This window comes from Ostrea edulis, chromosome 8 (assembly GCF_947568905.1).
Source record: "Ostrea edulis chromosome 8, xbOstEdul1.1, whole genome shotgun sequence".
NCBI lineage: Eukaryota > Metazoa > Mollusca > Bivalvia > Ostreida > Ostreidae > Ostrea > Ostrea edulis.
In genome coordinates this window covers 40,526,630-40,548,843 of record NC_079171.1, presented here as the reverse complement: position 1 = coordinate 40,548,843, position 22,214 = coordinate 40,526,630, and the positions used below count along the sequence as shown (strand labels likewise).

General features: G+C 34.6%; 1 protein-coding gene across 1 annotated transcript in view; it reads right to left on the bottom strand.

The window, feature by feature from the left end:
* The window catches only part of LOC125661694 (multiple epidermal growth factor-like domains protein 10), a 48,796-nt gene extending 27,647 nt beyond the window's left edge, over positions 1–21,149 (bottom strand). Inside the window, exons 1-7 of the mRNA XM_056147614.1 lie at positions 20,845–21,149; positions 11,120–11,350; positions 10,748–11,002; positions 9,916–10,050; positions 8,923–9,060; positions 8,138–8,275; positions 6,472–6,612 (exon numbers count right to left, since the gene is read on the bottom strand). Coding sequence (XP_056003589.1) covers positions 6,472–6,612; positions 8,138–8,275; positions 8,923–9,060; positions 9,916–10,050; positions 10,748–11,002; positions 11,120–11,350; positions 20,845–20,911 — 1,105 coding nt within the window. The 5' untranslated portion in view covers positions 20,912–21,149. The remainder of the gene's footprint in view (positions 1–6,471; positions 6,613–8,137; positions 8,276–8,922; positions 9,061–9,915; positions 10,051–10,747; positions 11,003–11,119; positions 11,351–20,844) is intronic.
* Positions 21,150–22,214: the final 1,065 nt, after the last annotated feature.

Genomic DNA, 22,214 nt, shown 5'->3' with positions numbered 1-22,214 from the left:
ATGAAAATAATATTCTGATTTGTATACAGTAAAACATGCAGCAAACACGCTTATAATGATTTGATGCTTTCAGTGAAATGACTTTCATTAATCCCCATGACTTTAAAATATATTGTAAACTTAACGAATATAACGAATTACACTCTGAAAGCAAAGTAATGTCATTTATCCCTGGCACTTAATTATAAGCATGTTTTACTGCATAATCATAGATAGTCGTAATGGTGAACTTTAAATTCTTATTAAGGTCTTCCGACATCATTTGGAAATCATTGATTTTGTTCTGTGTACTAGCTATTGTGAACATTGTTTTTCACATTATGAACTGTTTATGAGAATATAAAACATACACTAGTACCTTTTTAATCATTTAGGAAAAAACAGTATCATTGGTAAAACAGTCCAAAACAGATCCATTCCTTCATTTACAATTCCATTTAATTTGTTCATGGATGACACAAGTGCCAACAAATCCAAAAAATGGAAACCTCTCCACTGTCTCCAACTACGACTTGCTGGACTTCCAAAAAATCTAAAGCAGAATCCACAGTCCATTAAATTTGTAGCAGCTTCTACTGATGTACCCATTCTTGAAATGGCCCGTGCTGTCATTTCTGACATAAAAGAATCAGAAAGACAAGTCCTTGTCTAAGTTTAAGAAAATTATTCTCTTTTCAAAACAATTTTAAGAATTGCTTAGATTATAATGCTCAGTAAAGAAGTAGTGCATTTTTAAATGTTGAACAAATTCTTTTATTTTAGTTAATAATTAATGATGTAGGCCTTAAAATGTAGCTTATAAAAATATTAGTCTGAACTTCTAATCAACTTCTAGAGGTGTGTCAACATTTGATGCCAAAAGAGGAGAGAAGGTGATTGTTATTCCCTGCATTGCAGTGTGCGTTTGTGATTTTAATATGATGGCAGAAGCCACAAACCACATGGGAGCAAACACCAAAAAATTATGTCCTAGATGTTATGTAAGTTATGTCCCCTAGTGAATATTTTCTTCAGTCTACTTTTTCTTTATAAAGATCAGATCCAGACAATAACCTTGGAATCTTTCATTAGTAGGAATGAAAACTTTGTTTCTTTAACACTTTTCTTTGAGTGTGTATTTTTAACGGTAATGTTGATGTACTTCCATTAATGTAGATTAAACTGTCCATATATGAATTCTATTAAACTATGATTTGTAATAGTATTACACTCAATTATAGGCTGATAAAGAAAACTGCATTTCAAAAGAAATGGTAAGAAAGCCTGAAGATACCAGAAGAATACTAAACCACTTATCCATTAACAACAGCAGAGAGTTGAGACAGGCTCATGGATTAAAACCATCTGAAAATCCATTTTGGGATATTATTGATCCCCACAGGTAATTTTTCTTCCTTAGCTCGGAGACGCTGTCTCTTGCAGATTGATATACATGTAATATGGAGTTGTTTTATGCAGAACATGAAATGTACTGTCATGAACAATTCTAATTAATGCAATTCTCATAAGTTGTAATATAAAATAATTTTATTTATCACATAACCTGTGTTAATTGCTAACATCACAATGACCAACCCAGGTTGTACAGTTACAAAGGGTTACAATAATTCATGCCTAATTAAATAACGTGTTTGTTATTCTCCGTTTTTTATGTTATAGGGATATTCCAGTAGGAATTTTACATTGGCTGTACCTTGGCCTTGGTAAACACATACTGAAAACATGTATGCTAGAACTCTCTGAACCAAAGCAGGAACAGTTGGGGGTGTTAATTGAAAGCAGTGATCAGAGTGGGTTTCAAACCAAATTATCAAGTGATATTGTCAGATACACTGACAACCGACAAGGGAAAGACATCAAAACTTATGTAAGAATATCGTAAATATTCTTTTTTTATGTAGCCTTTAAGGTATAATGCTTGCCAATATTTTGTCATATAAAACATGTCCGCCTACTTCTGTTATATTACATGTACACATGTATATATCATAATTGTTTCAGCTTCAAATTGCCCCATTTCATTTTTTGATGACAGGATTGGAGAGAGCTAAAGTGAACTTGCTCTGCCATCTTGCTCAGGTGGGTACCTAAGTACTTTATTCTTAATTTGATAATGATGATCAAAATACCATATGTTGTATAATATGCAATATCTTATAAAATTGCTTTAACTGAATTGTATACATTTTATGCATGGAGTCTCTTTCTTCAATTTCAGATTAGTAAAATTCTAACATGTTGGAATGAATACACAGAATTTAATCTTGTATGTCTGCAGGGCAAAATTGATGAGTACCTTCAGGGTGTTTTTGATATCTTTCCACACCTTTTGCGAAAAGTAAAGACACATCTTTCCGTTCATATTGTAAGTATAACAAGTTATCAGTATCTTAATTCACTTCCATTTTCTAGCTGTCAGTCAGTAAGAAGAATGAGTATTTTATTCAGCATTGTCATAAAAATATTGTCTTATGTACAGTCAAATCTCATTATCTCAAACTCAATTGTGCCAAGAAAAAAACTTCAAATATCAAATGATCTGAGATATTGAGGTTAAAATACACATATATATATATATAGTGATTGGGACATTCAACTCAATTCAACATACCCATGGTATTCGAGATATCCTGTACTTATTTTGAAGTGATACTCAAAGAAATGTTTTATTATTCTTCTAAAAATGTAGCTAGGTGTATTTTAACAAAATGCTGTCATTACAAGCAGGGAGTAACTTTATTGTGGTAAATGACGAGGTGTAGATAACTCCTTATGATACATTACAAAAGCATTTTGCATACAATGCAAGATCACAATATTAGAAGATTTTACAAAATACTGCAAATGTACTTATTTTAGCTGTAATCATATTTCAGCCCCTTTTGAATTGTGCTTCATGTCCGGTAATTCATGTACATGCTGATAAATCTATACATTATATTGTAAAGATTCAAGTGAGCTTTAATTGCTCTTATCAGTTAAAAGGAAGAACATGCCAAACTTTGAGTGCTCTAAGTTTTGTAAGTTCAAAGTAAGTGATGATTACTTTATCTTTAATCATCATACCAATTTACATTTAATGATTGTTCTTTCTTTCTGAAATAATAGATGGATGACATCTACCGACATGGTCCAATGGACTGTTACAAAGAGGATGCCTTCGAAAAACTGCATGGCCGCATAAGAGATCAGCTATTCAACCAGAATCTGCATGTCAGAAGCAAGGACACAGCATATGCCTTTGCTGAAATGGAAGTCCTGCACCATGTTCTAACTGGGGGATACTTTCTCTCTGGAGATACATGGTAAAATACTACTAGTCTTAATAATACACATTTATGAATAGTTCATCATTTTGAACTTGTGATGAAAAGTTATATGTAGCCCCGACATTGTCATGAGCTTAAAACTGCAGTTTTAATTATGAATTTTATTCTAAATCCCAGCTAACCTATATATATATATGATAAGACTTGCAACCATCATTATAAGAAAAAGTGACAAATTTGATTGATTAAATATTATACTGTTGGAATTATGAAGTTTATGTAAGCTGTTTTCACATAGCCAGACTATTGCGAGTTCATGACATGCATGTATTTGAGTTATTTCCTTTTTTAAAAAAGATTGGAGGCATCTGATCTTGTTCAGAATGCCTCCAGCAGTAAATCGGTGAAGCATTTCCTTGGCATGCCTGTAGCAAATGAACCATACTTTGCCATCAGTAGGGATCTGGGAAAAGCAGTAGGCAGACAGAAGGGTTCCTTGTTTTGGAAGTATTTGTGGATTCTGATTCTGTAGAATCCCTCTCTGTGCTATACCAGAATGAGGTCAACTTCTTTGGGGCAAACAGGAGCTTATTTAATGCAGTGAAGGCTCATTCAGGGGAGTTAGTGAATTTGGGGAATTTTGTACTTTTCTCAGATAATGACAATTTGGTAAGAAAATTTATTTTGAATTTACTCTCATTCCCTGAGTTTTGAAATGTGTAGACTTTGGATTTGATCATGATTCATTTTGTCATTTAAATTTATATAAAGTACCCTTTAATTTTCTGTGCAGGCCATTAAACTAAATTGAAAACGAAAAGAAAGTGAAGCTCAATTTTGACTAACAGATTGCTAATGATCTATTGATTTATATATTATACAATTTATATCCATGGATATTTAGGAAAGTTCAGGACATAAATGTCGAATGCTCTCCTAGAATGTTTTGTTGAAGAAACACTATACCTGTATATTATAAAAGAAGAATATTTTCATAATTTTCATTGGCTGAAAGGACATCATGTAGTATTCATCCATTTTTTTGATATTTACAAGAAAGAACGTCCGCGGAATATAATATTGCATGACTACCGTTTCTATACTGTAATGAGCAAAACATTACATAGTAATTTCAAAATTAAGGATTATCTCCCTCATGCATAGCTCTTATCCTTGGACGAATTTGGCTCCACTTGTTTGGCACGCTGTTTTTTTATTTTTTGGGTTTTTTTTGGCTATATTTAAATCTAAAACTTCATAGTTATTTCGGATTTCAAACATTTCGGTTGAGCATCACTGAAGAGACATTATTTGTCGAAATGCGCATCTGGTGCATTAAAATTGGTACCGTATAAGTTTTACATTATGACCCCTGGGTCGAGGCCTCTGCTGGTAGACTGTTAGTCCCCGAGGGTATCTACAGCCCAGTAGCTAAGTACTTCGTTACTAGCTTGAAAATACGGATGTATATTTAATTGCTGTTATAAGATTTAGAAATTCATTTCAAAATTAAGGATTATCTCCCTCATGCATAGCTCTTATCCTTGGACGAATTTGGCTCCACTTGTTTGGCACGCTGTTTTTTGGCTATATTTAGATCTAAAACTTCACAGTTATTTCGGATTTCAAACATTTCGGTTGAGCATCACTGAAGAGACATTATTTGTCGAAATGCGCATCTGGTGCATCAAAATTGGTACCGTATAAGTTTTACATTGTGACCCCTGGGTCGAGGCCTCTGCTGGTGGATTGTTAGTCCCCGAGGGTCTCTACAGCCCAGTAGCTAAGTACTTCGTTACTAGCTTGAAAATACGGATGCATATTTAATTGCTGTTATAAAATTTAGAAATTCATTTCAAAATTAAGGATTATCTCCCTCATGCATAGCTCTTATCCTTGGACGAATTTGGCTCCACTTTTTTGGCACGCTGTTTTTTGGCTATATTCAGATCTAAAACTTCATAGTTATTTCGGATTTCAAACATTTCGGTTGAGCATCACTGAAGAGACATTATTTGTCGAAATGCGCATCTGGTGCATCAACATTGGTACCGTATAAGTTTTACATAGTGCAGCGTGACGTCATAATGTATTTACAATTGTTACGTCATGACAGTCAATAAAGTCTGTTACAAGTATGTAGCTAGATTATTCATTTGAAGTGATCATATAATATAACAATTATGGACTTCAGTGAACGGTCAATGTGTGGTAATAAATAATAATGAATTTGTTATTATCATGCTTCAGAATGATATTCTGTTTAGTTAATATATTGCAATGATGAAAATAACTGTTGTTGAATGCCATGAACAATAAAACACTTCTGCACATGTATATTACTCACTTCGAGATATTTTAATTTTTGATAATTGTTTTAATAACTTACAGGAAAATGTTGCAATGTTTATCCAGGGATGACTAATTTCAACTGCTTTGGGAGTGCAAGTACAAGTAGCTCAACTGCGCCAATTTGAAAAAATTCAAGATTACAGATTATTTGGGGAAATGAGTTTTGAGAGGGTGCAATTAACTGATCAGAAGGTTCTCATTCAGTCCTCCAGAATTAAAAGTGTGATCTGGTTAGTGCATGGTTGTTTGAGTGAGGGATGTAGAATGAAAGAGGGTGAAGTGAGTGTGCGTGTTGAGCAAGAGATGAGAGAGGTGAAGAAGTTTTGGAAACACAAGAATAATGGTGTGTTTTTTCTGAACAGATTAAGTTTTGCCAACAAGAAAGACAAATATTTTGTCTAAATATTTCCTGTTTTTATGCCCCACCATGTATATGACCAGGACAAATATTTACATCATTCATATAGAGTGGTTTAGATAAAGAAAACATATGTATATTCGTATTGACATTGAATTATTATACATAAAGATTGCATAAAGATGAAGTAGTAATTAGACTTATTGTTGTATCAAAATCATTGTGAAATGGTAACATACATGTATGACCATTTTATGTACATTGTATGTGTCTTGAATAATTCCTGCAAATTTTTAATGTCGGTGTGGGAATTTTGCATGAACATTTTATAAACACATCCGCATGAAATTCACATGAAGGATTTTTCGCATGATTTTCACATAAATTTCATGCGAAAAGGAAAACGAATGAAAATCATGCGAGCCACTTTTCCCTGTGTAGCTATAGTCCTTGTCAGAAAATGTGGAGGTCAGATTTTACACAAAACATTACTTGTATCACACAGAATCCCTCTCCATCTAGGTTGGCAGCCTCCCACACATTCGCCGGATGTTATGTTACATCGTTCTGGAACTACACAGTTTTTATTGCATCTTTTTAGGCAATTCATTCCATAAAACCCAACTCGACATCCTACAATTACCAAAATGGGGTCCATATTTTTGTTTTATCTTAGCGTTTAATACAGACACATTATATACTACATGTATGCATTCGTTACACCCGGAGTAACTTACAAGTATGAAACTTATGATGTATAAAATGTTCTAATTATACAGGTAGCGTTTGTTGTTGTAGTGCTGAGAGAGAGAGAGAGAGAGAGAGAGAGAGAGAGAGAGAGAGATTATCAATTGCAAAGATAACTTATGTCCACATTGGATTCCGTCCACTGCGTTTCATTCCATTTGTTACACCTTTACTTAATTACTTACAAACGTCTTTTTAATACGGATCACTGCGGTCACATGACCAGGATAGAGAATAAATGCCAGGCGTGACCCACCAAAAGGTTATGTTTACTCCTCCAACATACCTGATGTATTCCATACCAATATTAGTCGGCTTTTACATGCTGATTACTTTACTACTGTGTGTCCAGGCGATTGGACGTGCTTGCTCCTTCTACACACGTGATTCTACTTTTTCTGTTTCGTAAAGACCGAGTTTGCCCTAATTTCAATTATTAGTTATTTACAGGGTTTATTAGATGATAGGTAACCTGAATTCAATGACTATGTCAGTTGTTCAAAACTCAGAGACGTCATCAATTGTGTTTTTTCATTGAAAAGTTTGGACTTTTTCATACTTAGCAGTTGCATATGCAACAACGCCTTGCTTAATCACTGACGAACAAACGATTTACTGTTGAATATATAGATATATATATATATGATCAGGATATGGGGCTCATGGCGGGTATGACAGGTCAACAGGGGATTCTTACTCGTCCTAGGCACCTGATCCCACCTCTGGTGTGTCCAGGGTTCCGTGTTTTCCCAACTGTCTATTTTGTATTGCTTGTAGGAGTTATGAGATTGATCACTGTTCGTTATATTCGCCTTGCATATATGTACAACTGTTGGTTTAAAGTTTGGAAGTAAGAGAAAACTGACGATAGTACATATATGTAGGCCTAGTTACATTTCCACGAAAAAAAACACCTTTCTTGATTTGCACACACTGAACTGATACATCCATAGAATTATGTGTATTACGTTCATTGAAACACATTGCCTTTACATGCACTATTAACTCCATACACAACGTAACTGCATCATAACAGTGGCTTTTTCACATCCAAGATGTTTAGGGATTAGCAGTGCGCACTACTATTTTGTATTGCTTGTAGGAGTTATGAGATTGATCACTGTTCGTTATCTTCACCTTGCACTATTATCTGTATATGTTCATTCTTAGTTTATCATGGGAAATGGAAAAACCAAACGCACATCGTGTGACTTGTTCAAAGGAAGACCCCCCTCTATGAAATCAGGGGAGGTAAACATTTTATATGATTTTTGTTTGTTTTATAAAGCCACATTGCAATTGCAGTGAACTTCAACTTCACATTACAGTGAAGTTGTACAAATACTGTAAAATCTTAAAGCGAATATCATCTTATAGCAGACAATGCCCATGATGAATGACTCTAACTTACTTTCGTTACAGGTCAATCCCTGGTGTCCCGGATCACATCCATTCAAACATGTCCCATTGATATGATGACACTGTTCGAAATTTAAACAGTATCCACAACTCTGTTGGCATTTCACGCCATATTTACGACTGTCACATTCTGTTAAAAAAAAAAAGCAATAGTAACGCTTTCCTTCAACAGTACAGTGTACAAAGCCTGGTTCCCTAAGTATCAAAGACTTGATATTTGTGAGGGAAAATGTATTTTATACGAAATACATAACCGTATCCTTACCACAACATGGAAGTGAAATATTTGCAAAAAGATTAAAAGTAATTTATGCCAGCTTTAATAGTCAATCATTTATGTATATTTTAGGTGTTATAAGTCTGCGTCCCTCCTGCGTTGCCATATTTTTGTTAATTACCTTTTAATTATTTCCCATTTGTATCTTAGGAATAAGAGGAACATCAACTGCATAAACTATAAGGACTCCTGTATTCTCGGAACCATAGGGGGCGGTGTAAACATTGACTAATTCTTTACCAAAAAAACTTATATAACTATCCATCCTTAAGGAAGAACTAGTGTTTTCTATGACCCTCGGGGCAAACCTTTCTCAAAGGTGACGCTATAATGATTATGTAGTGAAGATAAGCATACTTTTTAGAAAAGTTTCTCTACACCTGTACACTTAGAAGTAAAACTAAAACTAAATGGATGCTTATGAAGAACATAAAGTCAAGAACTTAGTACAAAACAAAATCTTCTCCAGCATTATTTGTAGAGAGCATACTATTACTTACGTTCTACACATTTTCCTCCCCTGAAACCTGGCTCACATCCGTTTAAACACGTCCCGTTTTCATGATGACACTGTTCCATGTCTTTACATTTCCCACATTCATACTGGCAACCTTCACCATACTTTTTGGCGTCACATTCTTCCAAAAACAAAACAAAAGTCAACACAATTAGTGTATCATTCCATATGATCATGTAATTCAGCCTGATTATGTAGTACATGTTTTCCAGTATTTCATCGATAAAAAAACAAAAACAAAAAACAGCGAGTATCATTAGTTAATGGGTAGTAACATAATATGCAAAGAAAACTGCTTCATTTTCCAGCTACAAATGATCCTCGTCATGACGCCAAATGTAACAAGAAGACAATAAATGCAGTGAAACAAGTCGAAAGTTTACCTCTACCTTATTTAACCTCTGGTGAGGTGTTTTATAGATTGAACCAGCAGGTCACCCGTATTCAAACCTGACACATCGCAACATTTCTCCATCGCTATTGGTATTAAGTTATTGAGATGTGTTTCCGACAACAAATATTAGTAATTCTTAAGTATTATTCCTTGAAAGATATATTAGATATAGGTGGACATTGTGAAAATCAAGCATATTTACATAATAAGTTTGAAAGTGCCAAAACAAACGGTAAAAGGGGCTTTCACGGAACACTGTTTACCACCTTTTCGTCGAGAATTATCCCACTAGTAATCTTAACGGAATTTGTTTTAATTTTTCTTTTATCAATATGTATGACCAAGTAGTTATTCTTTAAATAATATTGCTGCGATTTTGTTTCCCGACATTTTGTAAAAAAGATTCATTTGCATTATATGATATAAAATGAAGTTTATATAAGTGTATCCGTTAAGGTACGCAATTCAAAAGTTTTCATATTAAAACCAACGACTTACGATACAGTGTTTGCACAGATACGCGACTGTAATATTTATAATATTTGGATGACACTATACATTTATTTCACGGTAATACCATACCTTGTTCACATCGGTGACCTTTGTATCCAGATTTACACCCCTGACACGCCCCCGTCTCTATGTGACAATATTTACAGTTGACATCTGGACACGGAAAGGAACAGTCTTCTCCGTAAAACCCAGAACTGGGACACCCTTTAGAATAAAGAGACGCACAATTAAACACTTAAGGACCACACAATCATGTATCATTTTTAAAGTGTGTAGGGGAATTGACAAAAACAAAAGCAAAGAACCTTAAAAACCTTTTTTTAAAAAGGTCTAACAATCGGTATGAAACACGTCAGACAGCATTTGACCAAATGATAGCTTGTACTGTGTTAATCACAAATAATATCTAAAACATTTAGCATTGAAAATGCAGAATGTATATGTTTCTTTTGAAAACATTTTATTTTGTTTTATACATTTACGTTCAAACGAACTGAGTGAATTTGATCTTGATCCTGACAGTAAAATTTTGCAATTTGATAAAAATTAGGAGACTGTCTAACTTTATATCAGCATTAAAAACTACATGTAGATTTGTTTGAAGAAAGTAAGGGTTATATGTAATTTAGAAAACTATATTGTTTCAGAACTAATTTTAACCATTATATGCAAATTTAAGATTTGTTTTCTTCGTACACAAGACAAAAACGGAAGTCATTAATTCTACGTTTATTGAGAATATAATGCCCAAATCCTTAATTCTGAATTTAGGCACGTAACATTTTTTACATGCAATGTTGCATCTGTCTTCGTATTAAACTGTAATTAGTGGTCAATAATTACAGTTTAATCAACATGTACTAGTTATATCTCAATGAAATCGTAAATTATTCAAACATACCATAAACTTCTACTTCACAGAGTTCATTAAATGCATAGGCACTATAACCATCAGTGTAGTTCACTCCTTGTAGCCTTTCGTTGTAGTAGATGGCATATTGTCCGTGAACTGCACAGCTGACATTAAGGACGGCAGGTATGGTGGATGTTGTGTAGTTTGTGTCGTGGAAACACAATTCTCCCTCTGTTCTGTCGGTTGTGTTTGATACATATAACGAAAACCCCAAAAATCTTCTAGAATAGTCATTTTCTTCACCTGAAATATCAATAATACATATATGATGATTTCAATGTTTATAACAAAATAGCGGAAATTCCTACTTTAATATCAAGTTACATATCTTGGAATATGTAAAATGTAGAAACAACAAACCCCATGTAGCATTGTCCGTCCTGTAATGAATGGTAATGTGATGTATACTGAGGATGTCCTCTAAGTCCACTCTCCATGTGGCTATATGTTGATTATTATCCGATACGACACAATGTCCTCCCCAGGCCCGAAGGTCAGATTTGAGTCCATCTACAGCATTACTCGCATCGGATTTGGCGTCCTCTCCATATTGATGAAGTTGCCATGCCGGTTTGTTGAGGGCAATGTTTTCTGTAGAAAATGAAAACAAATATTCGATGATCACATATACAAAGGCATACATTTAATCTTCAGTTATACGGTTTCCTCACGGACACGTTACAGTAAAACACGGTTAAATACACGACGTTAAAAGCGAAATGATTTTCATTACTTATTTATCTAAAATACTCGTATATTGTGACCATATCGAATATAATGAATAACGTTTATAGGAAATCAACATTGTTCACCTCTAGTTCTTAATTAAATTTGTATTCCTGATCTTGATATTCTTTGTAAATGATAGAGCAATATTTTATCACGAATAAAGTGAAATTAGAAATGGTATTGTTGAAGTATTATATTACTATAAATTTTATCGTGAAGAATGGAAAAACTTGCATGTATACTGTACTTGCACATCAGTCAGGATAAAAATCATTGCCGTTCACAAATCAGGTCCAGATACAGAAGTGGACAAGAATTATGGACTAGTGGGGTTCGTTTGCTTAGATGTGTATACCCTCGCTTATTGTATGTATCGTCAGTTGTAAACACTACATGTTCACAGCCTAGTGGATATATTTCCCTCGAAATAAGGAATTGGGTGGAAATTATTTGATCAAAATCGTACTCCGAGACGCTATTCCTGTTAGGGGAAGTATAATTTAATAATTTCTTTGACATTATTATATCCACTATGTACAACACGTACAATTCATTATATAACGCAGTAACCAAGGTGATCATTATGGATTAAAGAAGATCGTTTTCTACTTTCTACTCTAGAAACTGTTATATGTAGATATAATCCACTGTAGGGTTGTCAGTTGGATCGCCAGTATGCGAATTAAAAATTCAACAGATTTAACAATATATTATATTTATATCCTAATGAAACAGTGGAAAAAACGATCAGTGATCAGTGTCATAATCACTATAAAGAATACAATGCAATATAAAGAGCTAGACAAACACATGGACACACCAGAGGGGGGATTAGGTGGCTATGTTTCGGACATTTAAATCAAAGTGAAGGGGAGGCATCTACAAATCAAGAAACACAATACAACACAAAGATATGGCACTGTGTATCATAAGTGTAGATAATAGATATTTAAGAAAAACTGTCACTTGAAAGGTATATGCACTATCAACATAATTGTATAGTTTTAAAAAGCATACTTTCGCACAGGCACCTGAAGTATGGATATTACTACCCCCCTCCCCTTTTGGGATAATTTTTTTCGTGCCAATAATTTCTCTGAAATGTGTGAATTCCGAGTCTATCTTATCCCCCTTTCCATTCTTGCAATCGTTTTACGTTTTTTGTAAGCTTTAGAGATTGGCCTTCTACTGGTATAATAAAATACACAAGGTATGAAACAGAAAATTGTAAACAAGCAGGGGGTCCCGTTTCGGGGCACATTTTCCAAGTAATCACAGCGTTACCTAAAGAATTTTGGTGAGCGGCAGGTCAGGGAGATGTCATACTACAAGTCTTTTCAACTCAAAATCCATCTTATCTCTTTATTTGACACACTCGTGCGTGCATTCATCGGACAGGGCTTCACTGGCAGTCAAAAAGAAGGTCACAGAGTACGAATTTATAACGTGTCGTGTGATTGGTCCGCGAATAATCCCGATACCATTCGGATGATCCCGAGACTAAACAATGTCTTTGCGAACCAATCACACGGCACCTACAAAAAAACATGACCCCTGGTTAGGTATTAAGTCTTAGGGTGGGACCAATATGGTTATCTCATGAAAAAGTATCAAATCTTAGAAAAATGTTCTTCTCCACTCTCAGATATGTGTGAGAAAAACTGAATGCTTGGGTCAGGGATTTATGTCCTTGGGTGGGGTCAATATGGTCATATATTGAGATGTGCTAAGGAAGTTGGCTCCTGAGCTTTTGAGCATAACTGCGCAGGATGCTACAAATAAGAATTTACTGCAAACATATTACACAGGAATTACTGAACCCTATCTAGTTGAAACTTTTTGTGCCAATTCAAATTTTGAAAGGGTTTGGCAGGGACTATATTTTCAATGTAGAAATCAAAAATAAACTTCCCAAAAACTTGACATTACTCCAAAGATATTCTCTCCTCGCACATGAAAGGTGAAGATAACGAACAGTGATCAATCTCATAACTCCTATAAGCAATACATAATAAACAGTTGGGCAAACACGGATCCCTGGATATACCAAAGGTGGGATAAGATGTCTAGGATGAGTGAGCATCACCTGTCGACAGGTCATACCTATATCTTGATCAGATAAACGGGTTGTCCGTAGTCAAAATCAGTGTGCCAAGAACGGTTTGATAATCGGTATGAAACAAGGCCGACAGCATTTGACCCAATGATAGGTTGCATTGGCAAACAAGATTGTTATAACGACCATAGAATTTTCAAAATGCTGACTTTAAACGAGACGGTGGAAACCCCTACACCATCAACTTCTTTGTCAGTAGCCTGCTTCGATTTAAAAACTGATAATACGCATAACAAGCTCTGGCGTATCCAACCACTTTAGATATATTAACACCATAAACAGGTGATAATGGAATAGTCCTACATATATATGGGGAGTTGACGATGGAGAAGTTGTAATGTCGTTTTTCATAAAGTTGAGTTGTTTCTCGTTAATGTCTATTTTCAATAAAATATCTAAAAATGAAACAGGAGTGGACGAGTCTGTGATGTATTTTCTTTTATTTTGAGTTCACAGGGATATATCAATCGACATATGAATGAAAATCGTTATTGTTAATAGTTATACCGTTGTCGATACATCTAAATACATCGTATTGAATGCGACAGTAAGATATGATTTCTTCACACTTATAATCTTCTTTTAATTAATTCTGCTTCACAAGAATATAAAAATAAGTCAGTAATAATAACAGTAATAATAACAATGGAGCACAATTCGCGTCCATTGGAATTTCAGCAGACTGTTGGAAGACCTGATCACCACAGACTATAAATACATTGTCAATGAGGAACTCCAAAATATTCTTAATTTCATCTTCAGAGTACTTGTGCGTGAAATCAGAGTTATGTTTAACAAACTGTTGTGGGTTTTTTTTTTTTTTGGATGGCTGATCATTAGATATGACTATTTCCGTTTTCCATTTTTGATGAAAAAGCACCTAAATATGATTTCAAAAGGTCTAGTCTTTAATTCATCGTGAGGAATGGTCGTGTAAAGTGTTGAAAAGTTATAAGTTTTAATGTTATTGATTTGAGAAAAGCTTTGCGATTTCAAATTTACTAAAAGTTTGTTTATGTTCCTTAGTTAATATGACTTGCCAAGTAGCATTTGCTTGTTACTTGATAAAGGCATTAAAAACAGGACAGTGATGAGAATTGAAAATAAGTCATTTATTTTGAAAATGGCAAAGTTATATAACAGAATAAGCTAGTGCGGGTCAGAATGAATCGAAAACAAAAATACAAGAATATATGTATAGGTATGATTATGCAATCTGACACCCTACAACACATAATGAAATATCAAAATAGAGCTGCCTATATTCAAATACGGTGGGTTTTACAAATAGAACAGGCCAAATAAAGCAGGCATTACAAAGGAGGCTGTGGAGGGTGAAGGGTGGGTATAAAATTATTTTTTGTGTACACAAAATAACACGAGCAGTCTTTGCACTCCAAGCAAACAAAGAGAAATGACCGAAGTGTCATAACGGCGCGCTTTGATTGGTCATCCATATAATAGGCTAAGTACGGGGCCCTAAACAAAACATTACATCATCTAAGTTTGTCTGATTGGACATGTCCACCCAATACAGTGATGAGAAGGAAGCATACCAAGATGAAACATCCTAAAAAGGGGGACTCAAACAAAAAGTATCCATACGCAACATACATTAAACGTGAAAGAAACAAATTTAGGATGTTATACAAAACATATATCTACCATATTTTACTTATCCAAAATATACACAATAGAACATACAGAATTAACACGTTACATAACAGTCATTATCTACAATAATTACATATTGCTGATTTCGGAAGTTTGTCTAAACCAACAAAGTGATTGATTGTTTTCCTGTTTTCCGCCAAACTCAATGAGGTTTTTCAATTATCTGGTGGCGCCCAGTTTTTATTGGTGGAAGAGAGAACCCAAATACAATATACCTGGGAAGAGACCACTGACCTTCCGAAAGTATCATTGCATAGTTCCAAGACCAACCAAACACAAGCCCATAGCTTGTCAAATCATCAAACTCCCGGACACTGAGTTCTGTCCAACACTACAAATTAAGACATATCTGCAGTTGACCCCCCCCCCCCCCCCCCCGTAATAATACTTTGCTTCTCCTTGCAGATGATACTCTTATGACATGTTTCCAGTTTCTGGCGTTCTTCTAAGCTCTTTCATTCCTGCATAATCTGGCCATTTCCGGTCACACAGTTTCCGAGGATATTCACATACACTTATCCAAGAAGAGGGTAGGTGGCATCCAACGCTTCCTTAGCATACATTCCACCCAAATAATTTGAACAAGTAATTAATATTCCACCAACCCCCTCCCCCTCACCACTCAGACACACACACGGAATATCTGCATAGCCCGCACTTCATTTATACTCATTGAATGCTCTCCAGTAATATAAGCCAAGTATTACAGGTAAAACAATTTGGATTCTGGGGTCGGCTATCTTACCAAGAAGATATTAGGATTTTACCCCTTTTGATCCTGGGATAAAAAAAATAAAGGACCGGAATTAATAGTTGCATGAAAACTTTCAAGCCCAACCAGGTAGGAGATTTATATAATGGACACGACCACGTCATCAAAGGCTACCGAGATTGAAATGGCTCTCAGCTGTCGGACTTGGGGAAATGAATTATTTCTCAAAAATAGTCAAACATCCTTTGAATATTTTTTCAACAATCAATGTGTTTCTCATCCACCTCACAACTATTAACATTTCGTGTATTGTAGCAACTGTTTGTCAATTTAGTGTGCATTATTCTGGTATATCCATTGGTCCGTTTTGCCCAACTCTCGATTTTGTATTGCTTATAGCAGATATGAGATTATTCACTGTTTCTTATCTTACCATTTCACTGTAACTCTTATGCGACTCTGGGTCCAAGTTCTGTGGCTTCATGAAGTTACTTCTTATTCATGTAACTCATTTAATGTCAGCGATGTGTTTTGGAGATTCACTCACAGTATTATCAATTCTTCAAGGTTTTTAAAGGATATTATCCCAATGTTTGTGGACAAACTGGTAATCGGTAATGGTATATGACGACTGTTTCTGCTTCAAAACCTGGGTGTCTCCCAAAACTGTTTTTAAAGCAGAGGTCAATGTACAGGACTAAGAGACTTAGAAATTAAAACAGGTAAACAAATTAATCTGCTACAGTTGGTCGGTTGGGGCCACATCCATCTCACCTCTCTGAGGGGATATATAAGCTGGTACATATTAGGGGATGGATTATGTCCAACATCATAATCTACAAACTAGGTAGCACTGCAGGAGACAGGGTGAGAAGGGCGGGTCTCGATAATCCCCTTACAACGCTGGTGTTCGTTTGGGTCTGAGCACTGAATGTTTACCCCCCCCCCCCCAGTGTATCCCATACAAGTTAAGTTAAACTGGCACACTTGGAGACTCCCCAGTTACCCCTACAAAAATGCACATGCGGCGGAGCATTGTCCATTTATCTACCCCCCACCTCCCCCATCGAATGTACGCCATTACTGTGTATAATTGACAAATTGGTAAATGTGTGTTTGTGTATTTTATGCACTGCAACGAGTCATACACATTTATATTACAAGCCAGATTGTAAGTTAATGTGACATTTTGGATATTTATCTATCGAAGTGAATTTTTTAATTAATGTGCTTTACAACTAAAAACAATGTTGTTACAAGCTTTGTCAGCTGGAACCAAAACATATTCCTAATATAACCTATCTACTTCTTTTATCACTTCTGGTCTACTAATCACAGAAAGGTAAGTGGTACGTACTTTTGTTTTGATGTGTCTAATGCATGATTTTGATATTTCTCTTATACTTTTTATCCATTCTGACAATGTATCAGGTTCTTCTTTTTCATATTTAGCCCATAATCTTTGACATAATTCATAATAGAGATGAAGTTCTGCCGCCAATTGAAAGACCGATGTTCTCTGTATTTACGACCTTTTATAATAAATTATTTGAGGTCATCATTTACAAGAACATGTTTATCAACATCACCAGAAAGACAAGAACATGTAGGTGGTTTAAGTATCAGATTATTATATAAAGACACTGCAAGTTTTTTTCATAATTAAAAAGTTTGGATGCAATAGTTGAGTGTATTTGTAAGAAATACAGGGTGTAGACTTGAATTTGAAATAAGTTAGTATACAAAACTGAACTCCTTTATGGCGAATAATATTACTTATGTTGACGGTATATCTTCCTTTATTTGAAAATTTGAGCTTAAAGAACTGCCGGTATAATTCGGAAGGGATATCATCATTAACCCATGGCGGCGTAAAGAACCTGTGATTGCCAACATCCATAATCATAGAATTCAGTCTATATTCAGGTGTTGAAAAATCCAAGTATAGACTCTTGTTATGGCTTCTTCAGAAACGTAAGAAAAACGCTCAATGAAACAGAGTAAAGTTTTGTGCGATGGATGAGAAAAATTAAATGCATAGTTATGGTGCTCATGAAGCTTTCTACCTATTTTGTGTAAATCATGGAACTCAGGTTAGGGTCCAGGACCTAGTGTGGGGCCAATATGAAGTTAAATACATTAAATCTTAGGAAATATATCATTTTCGTTACTCCCACAGTAGTGGAAGAAAAACTGAATGTATGGTTCAGATGTCGATGAAGCCTTGATCTACATATACTTAAATCGTATACTCATTGTCAAAAAAAGAAAAAGAAAACCCTTTGAAGTATGGGAATGGCTTTAAACGTACACAAAACGTAACAAAGACACACATTGTGACACTCCTCGTTCTATATGCACCCTTTGAAGTATGGGAAATGGGTTTATATGGAAAACTTCCTACCACCTGGATATATTTTCATAAGAGTTTACAGCTGTAGATAAATTTTAAAAGTATCCATACGCACTTCCGATGAGAAAGAAGAACGCTTTAAGTGTGACCAATGATTTCTATCAATCGCTTACAACATTTGATATTTGTAATACATTGATAAGTTATCAATGATGTAAATTCATTGCCAATTTTAAACAGGAACTTTGCAAAACTTTACATGTGACTCACGAAGTTCCGTACATCATTGTTTAGGGACGTGTAAGCGGACGCATTCAACATAAACACGGAAACAAACGCCATATGTTCGCAATGAATTCAGATGTCAATACAAGTTTAGGATTTTCACCTTGCGGAATCGACCTAAATTTCCTTTCATAATGTAAAACTTATATGGTACCAATTTTGATGCACCAGATCCGCATTTCGACAAATAATGTCTCTTCAGTGATGCTCAACCGAAATGTTTAAAATCCGAAATAACTATGAAGTTTTAGAGCTAAATATAGCCAAAAACAAAAACTAATTCTCGAATTTCGAAAATTATCACAAAGACATATCATCATATGTGAAGCGACATAAAGAAACATTTTAGATTATTCGGCAAATGACGAGAGAATGTGATCTAGAGAAAAATAGGAAAATGAAACATTTGGCAAGCAAAACTCCAAATGATATATATCTGAAGGAAGGAGACTATGCATACCTACAGGTAGAACCAACAGGTGGGGAAATTCCGAAATAGATTTACAGGTCCCTATATCACTGACAAATTACCAAGTTCACACACAGCCATATTACGTGAATGGGTGAACAGCGCAATACGACATATTGTACATCGCGATCGGCTGAATCTTGCGTGTTCTCTGGAACCAACGCCTTCATTTTTTTCAGTTTCAACATCTGTCAAGCAAAACGTACAAATTATAGGGGAATCAGCTGAAAATGCATACTGGGTTCCAGCGTCCGCAGTAAATATATTAAGGCCAAAAAAGCAATATCAATTATGTGTTGTAAATGGATGTACTTATCAATATTGATTCGTACTTTCGTCAAAAAGAGTTTATATTAGGTGTCAATTTGAACTAGTCAATGGATGAAGTGTCATATGTTTAGATATAAATGTCGAGATTTCGAACTTGTACTATCATGTAAGAGATAATATGTGTTGTATTGTTATTGCTATGACAAAATGAATGATTAGTGTATTTTGTCGAGTAGTTTGACAATGCAAAGCTAACGAAGGGTGTTGTCATTCCGAAAAAGTAATAAAAATAAGTATATCAATATATGTTTTAAACATTGCTTGATTCGAACAAACCAATGATTGTCTGTTACAAATGTCTGTGGTTGAAATCGCTAAATTAAGAAGTTTTATTCAAAAATTGTGTTTAGACTGCCTATTTGACTGTAATTTTATCAAAGCATGTTTTATTCCAAACGGATTGTACCTAAAAAATTTCATATCATATGTAGGATCATGAGTATCTAGATGATTCCAATTCTAGCAAAGGATGTCTTATGTCAATGGGTCACGCATGTACATATATTATATTTCCCGTATCATGTGTGTGAATTTGTGCAAAACGTTCCGTCATCCGGAGATATACCCCTCCCCGATTACTTTCTAACCGATATTGTATATTTTTGTTTGAAAATTAAGTTAATAATTATACTACTGCTGCGTAAGATAGTTTGAATCAGTACTGATATATGAATGACCAGTTGTGTAACGATGCAGAGTGTCGCAGTGTGTCAATGATACGAGTGGCATGATTGTTTTATGCGCCCTCAATGAATAAAAAAGAAAATTAGTTTCATATTATGATATTCATCATATTAATTTTATTCTTCTTAATGTGTAAGTCAAATTGGGTTTTCATTTTTGGATTGAGTACTGAACCTAAACTGTTTTATTTGAATTGTTTGATTTTTGTCATCTCATCCACTGAATTTATAATCGTTTTTTTAGGGAGTGGATGCTGTATTTATGTATGAGTAGGGATTCTAAAATCCATCGTATTGTTTTGATTTTCATTTCATATTTGGTTCAAGTATTTCCAAATTTATAATTGATAATTGATAGTTTTTTTTAGGGAAAAGATTTCCACACGTGATCGCAATTTCCAACTCTTTCCTGTTTCACGATGGCAGTGGAAATTGGTTTCTACAAGTTATCGAATTTATGGTCAGATCTTGATTTTGTTATCTGCTCGTTTCTTACTCATTTCACCGTTGTAAATATATGATAGCCAATTTGTAGTTATTTATTTTCACTGTATAAATCATAATAATCATTCTTCCTATTACTTGAATAATAAAAAAATTCATTTTAAAACACTTTAAGTTGAATGGTTACGTTATGTTCAATTATCTGAAACGTGATACGTTCACAACATTGTCTAAAAATGACAACCTATTGAAACTTGACCGTGAATACATATAAATAGACATATCCTTACCGTACGCATAGGAAAATATACAAATAATCAACAGGAGATATATTGAAATCATCATGGTGACCATCATACAAAATGGACAAGGAAGTTTAATTAAAAAATAAATAAATGCAGGGCCACGGCACGTCACGGACAGGATGTTAATTAATTATAAATAGATAGAAGTGCATGGTACAAAATCATATCGACTTTAGTTGATATACAGTATAAGTATGTTGGCATTCGGACAAAGTAATAGAATATGAGGTAAAATCATGATGTGTCTGTTGCACATTGCCATGGGATACATTTTTCACAATGCAGTGCGATTTATTTATTTCTGAATACAGGGGGCACACAGCTTATTGCGGTCCCACAATATAAGAAATAAATAAATAAAATTCCTATTTCTGATTATAATTGATTGCCAGCTAAGAAATTTCTCTAAGTATTGAGTGTCATAGCTGAAAAAATAGTAGGACTGTACACTAATTCTAGTCACTGATTGCATTTATGTGTGTATGCTCTTTTTGTGAGTTTTTTCGCAAGCAATGTACGGTTGGTTGGATGTATGTTGTTTAACGTCCCTCTCGAGTACTTTTCAATCATATGGAAACGTCAAAATTGCTGGTAAAGGACTGCAAAACTGATTGCGTTTGAGTAGGGAGGAATCCTTATCGTGTCACATCTGATGTGACAGGGGGATCGGTCTTTGTGGTTTCATACGAAGAAACGCCTCATTTTGTCGTCTCTTACCACCAGAAAAGGGGACATTGAAGATCTATCTTAGTTCGGATCCATACGGGAAGATAAAATCAGGTGTTTAAAAGCCTAATTATAGTAAAATAATAGTATGTCCCGATTTCTTTCAATTCAAAACACACCGTGTGGATTGAAACTGTCATATTTGCTAACACACCTCTGACAGTACACACATTGTCAGTGAGCATGTACGTGTTTCTTGATTTCACTCTTGTTAAGTTGTACTATTTAGTAACTCAATGTAGATATATTCACAAATATTTCGAAGAACGAGTTGTCTTAAGTGGAGTATACACGAGTACAGTAAATACAATGCTCGATCATCAGATATTTACTATAAACTTTACACAGAAGTAGGAACCACAGGAGGAGTTCCAAGTGAGTATATCAGAACTCGCGTTCAGTAGTGAGTTTCTTAGCATTATCTGTCTAATTTGTGAAATTCCTGTGACAGTACACTTCCACAAATGACAAAAATGAAGATAACGCAAATTATTTCTATAATGAACTAAAACCATGGATAAGAATATTAAGATTATGACGTTTTAAACATGTTGTTGATGTCAGTTTGAATAAACAGCATAGTTGGCCTAATCATGAAAATGTTTCATTATTATCAAATATGGAATTTG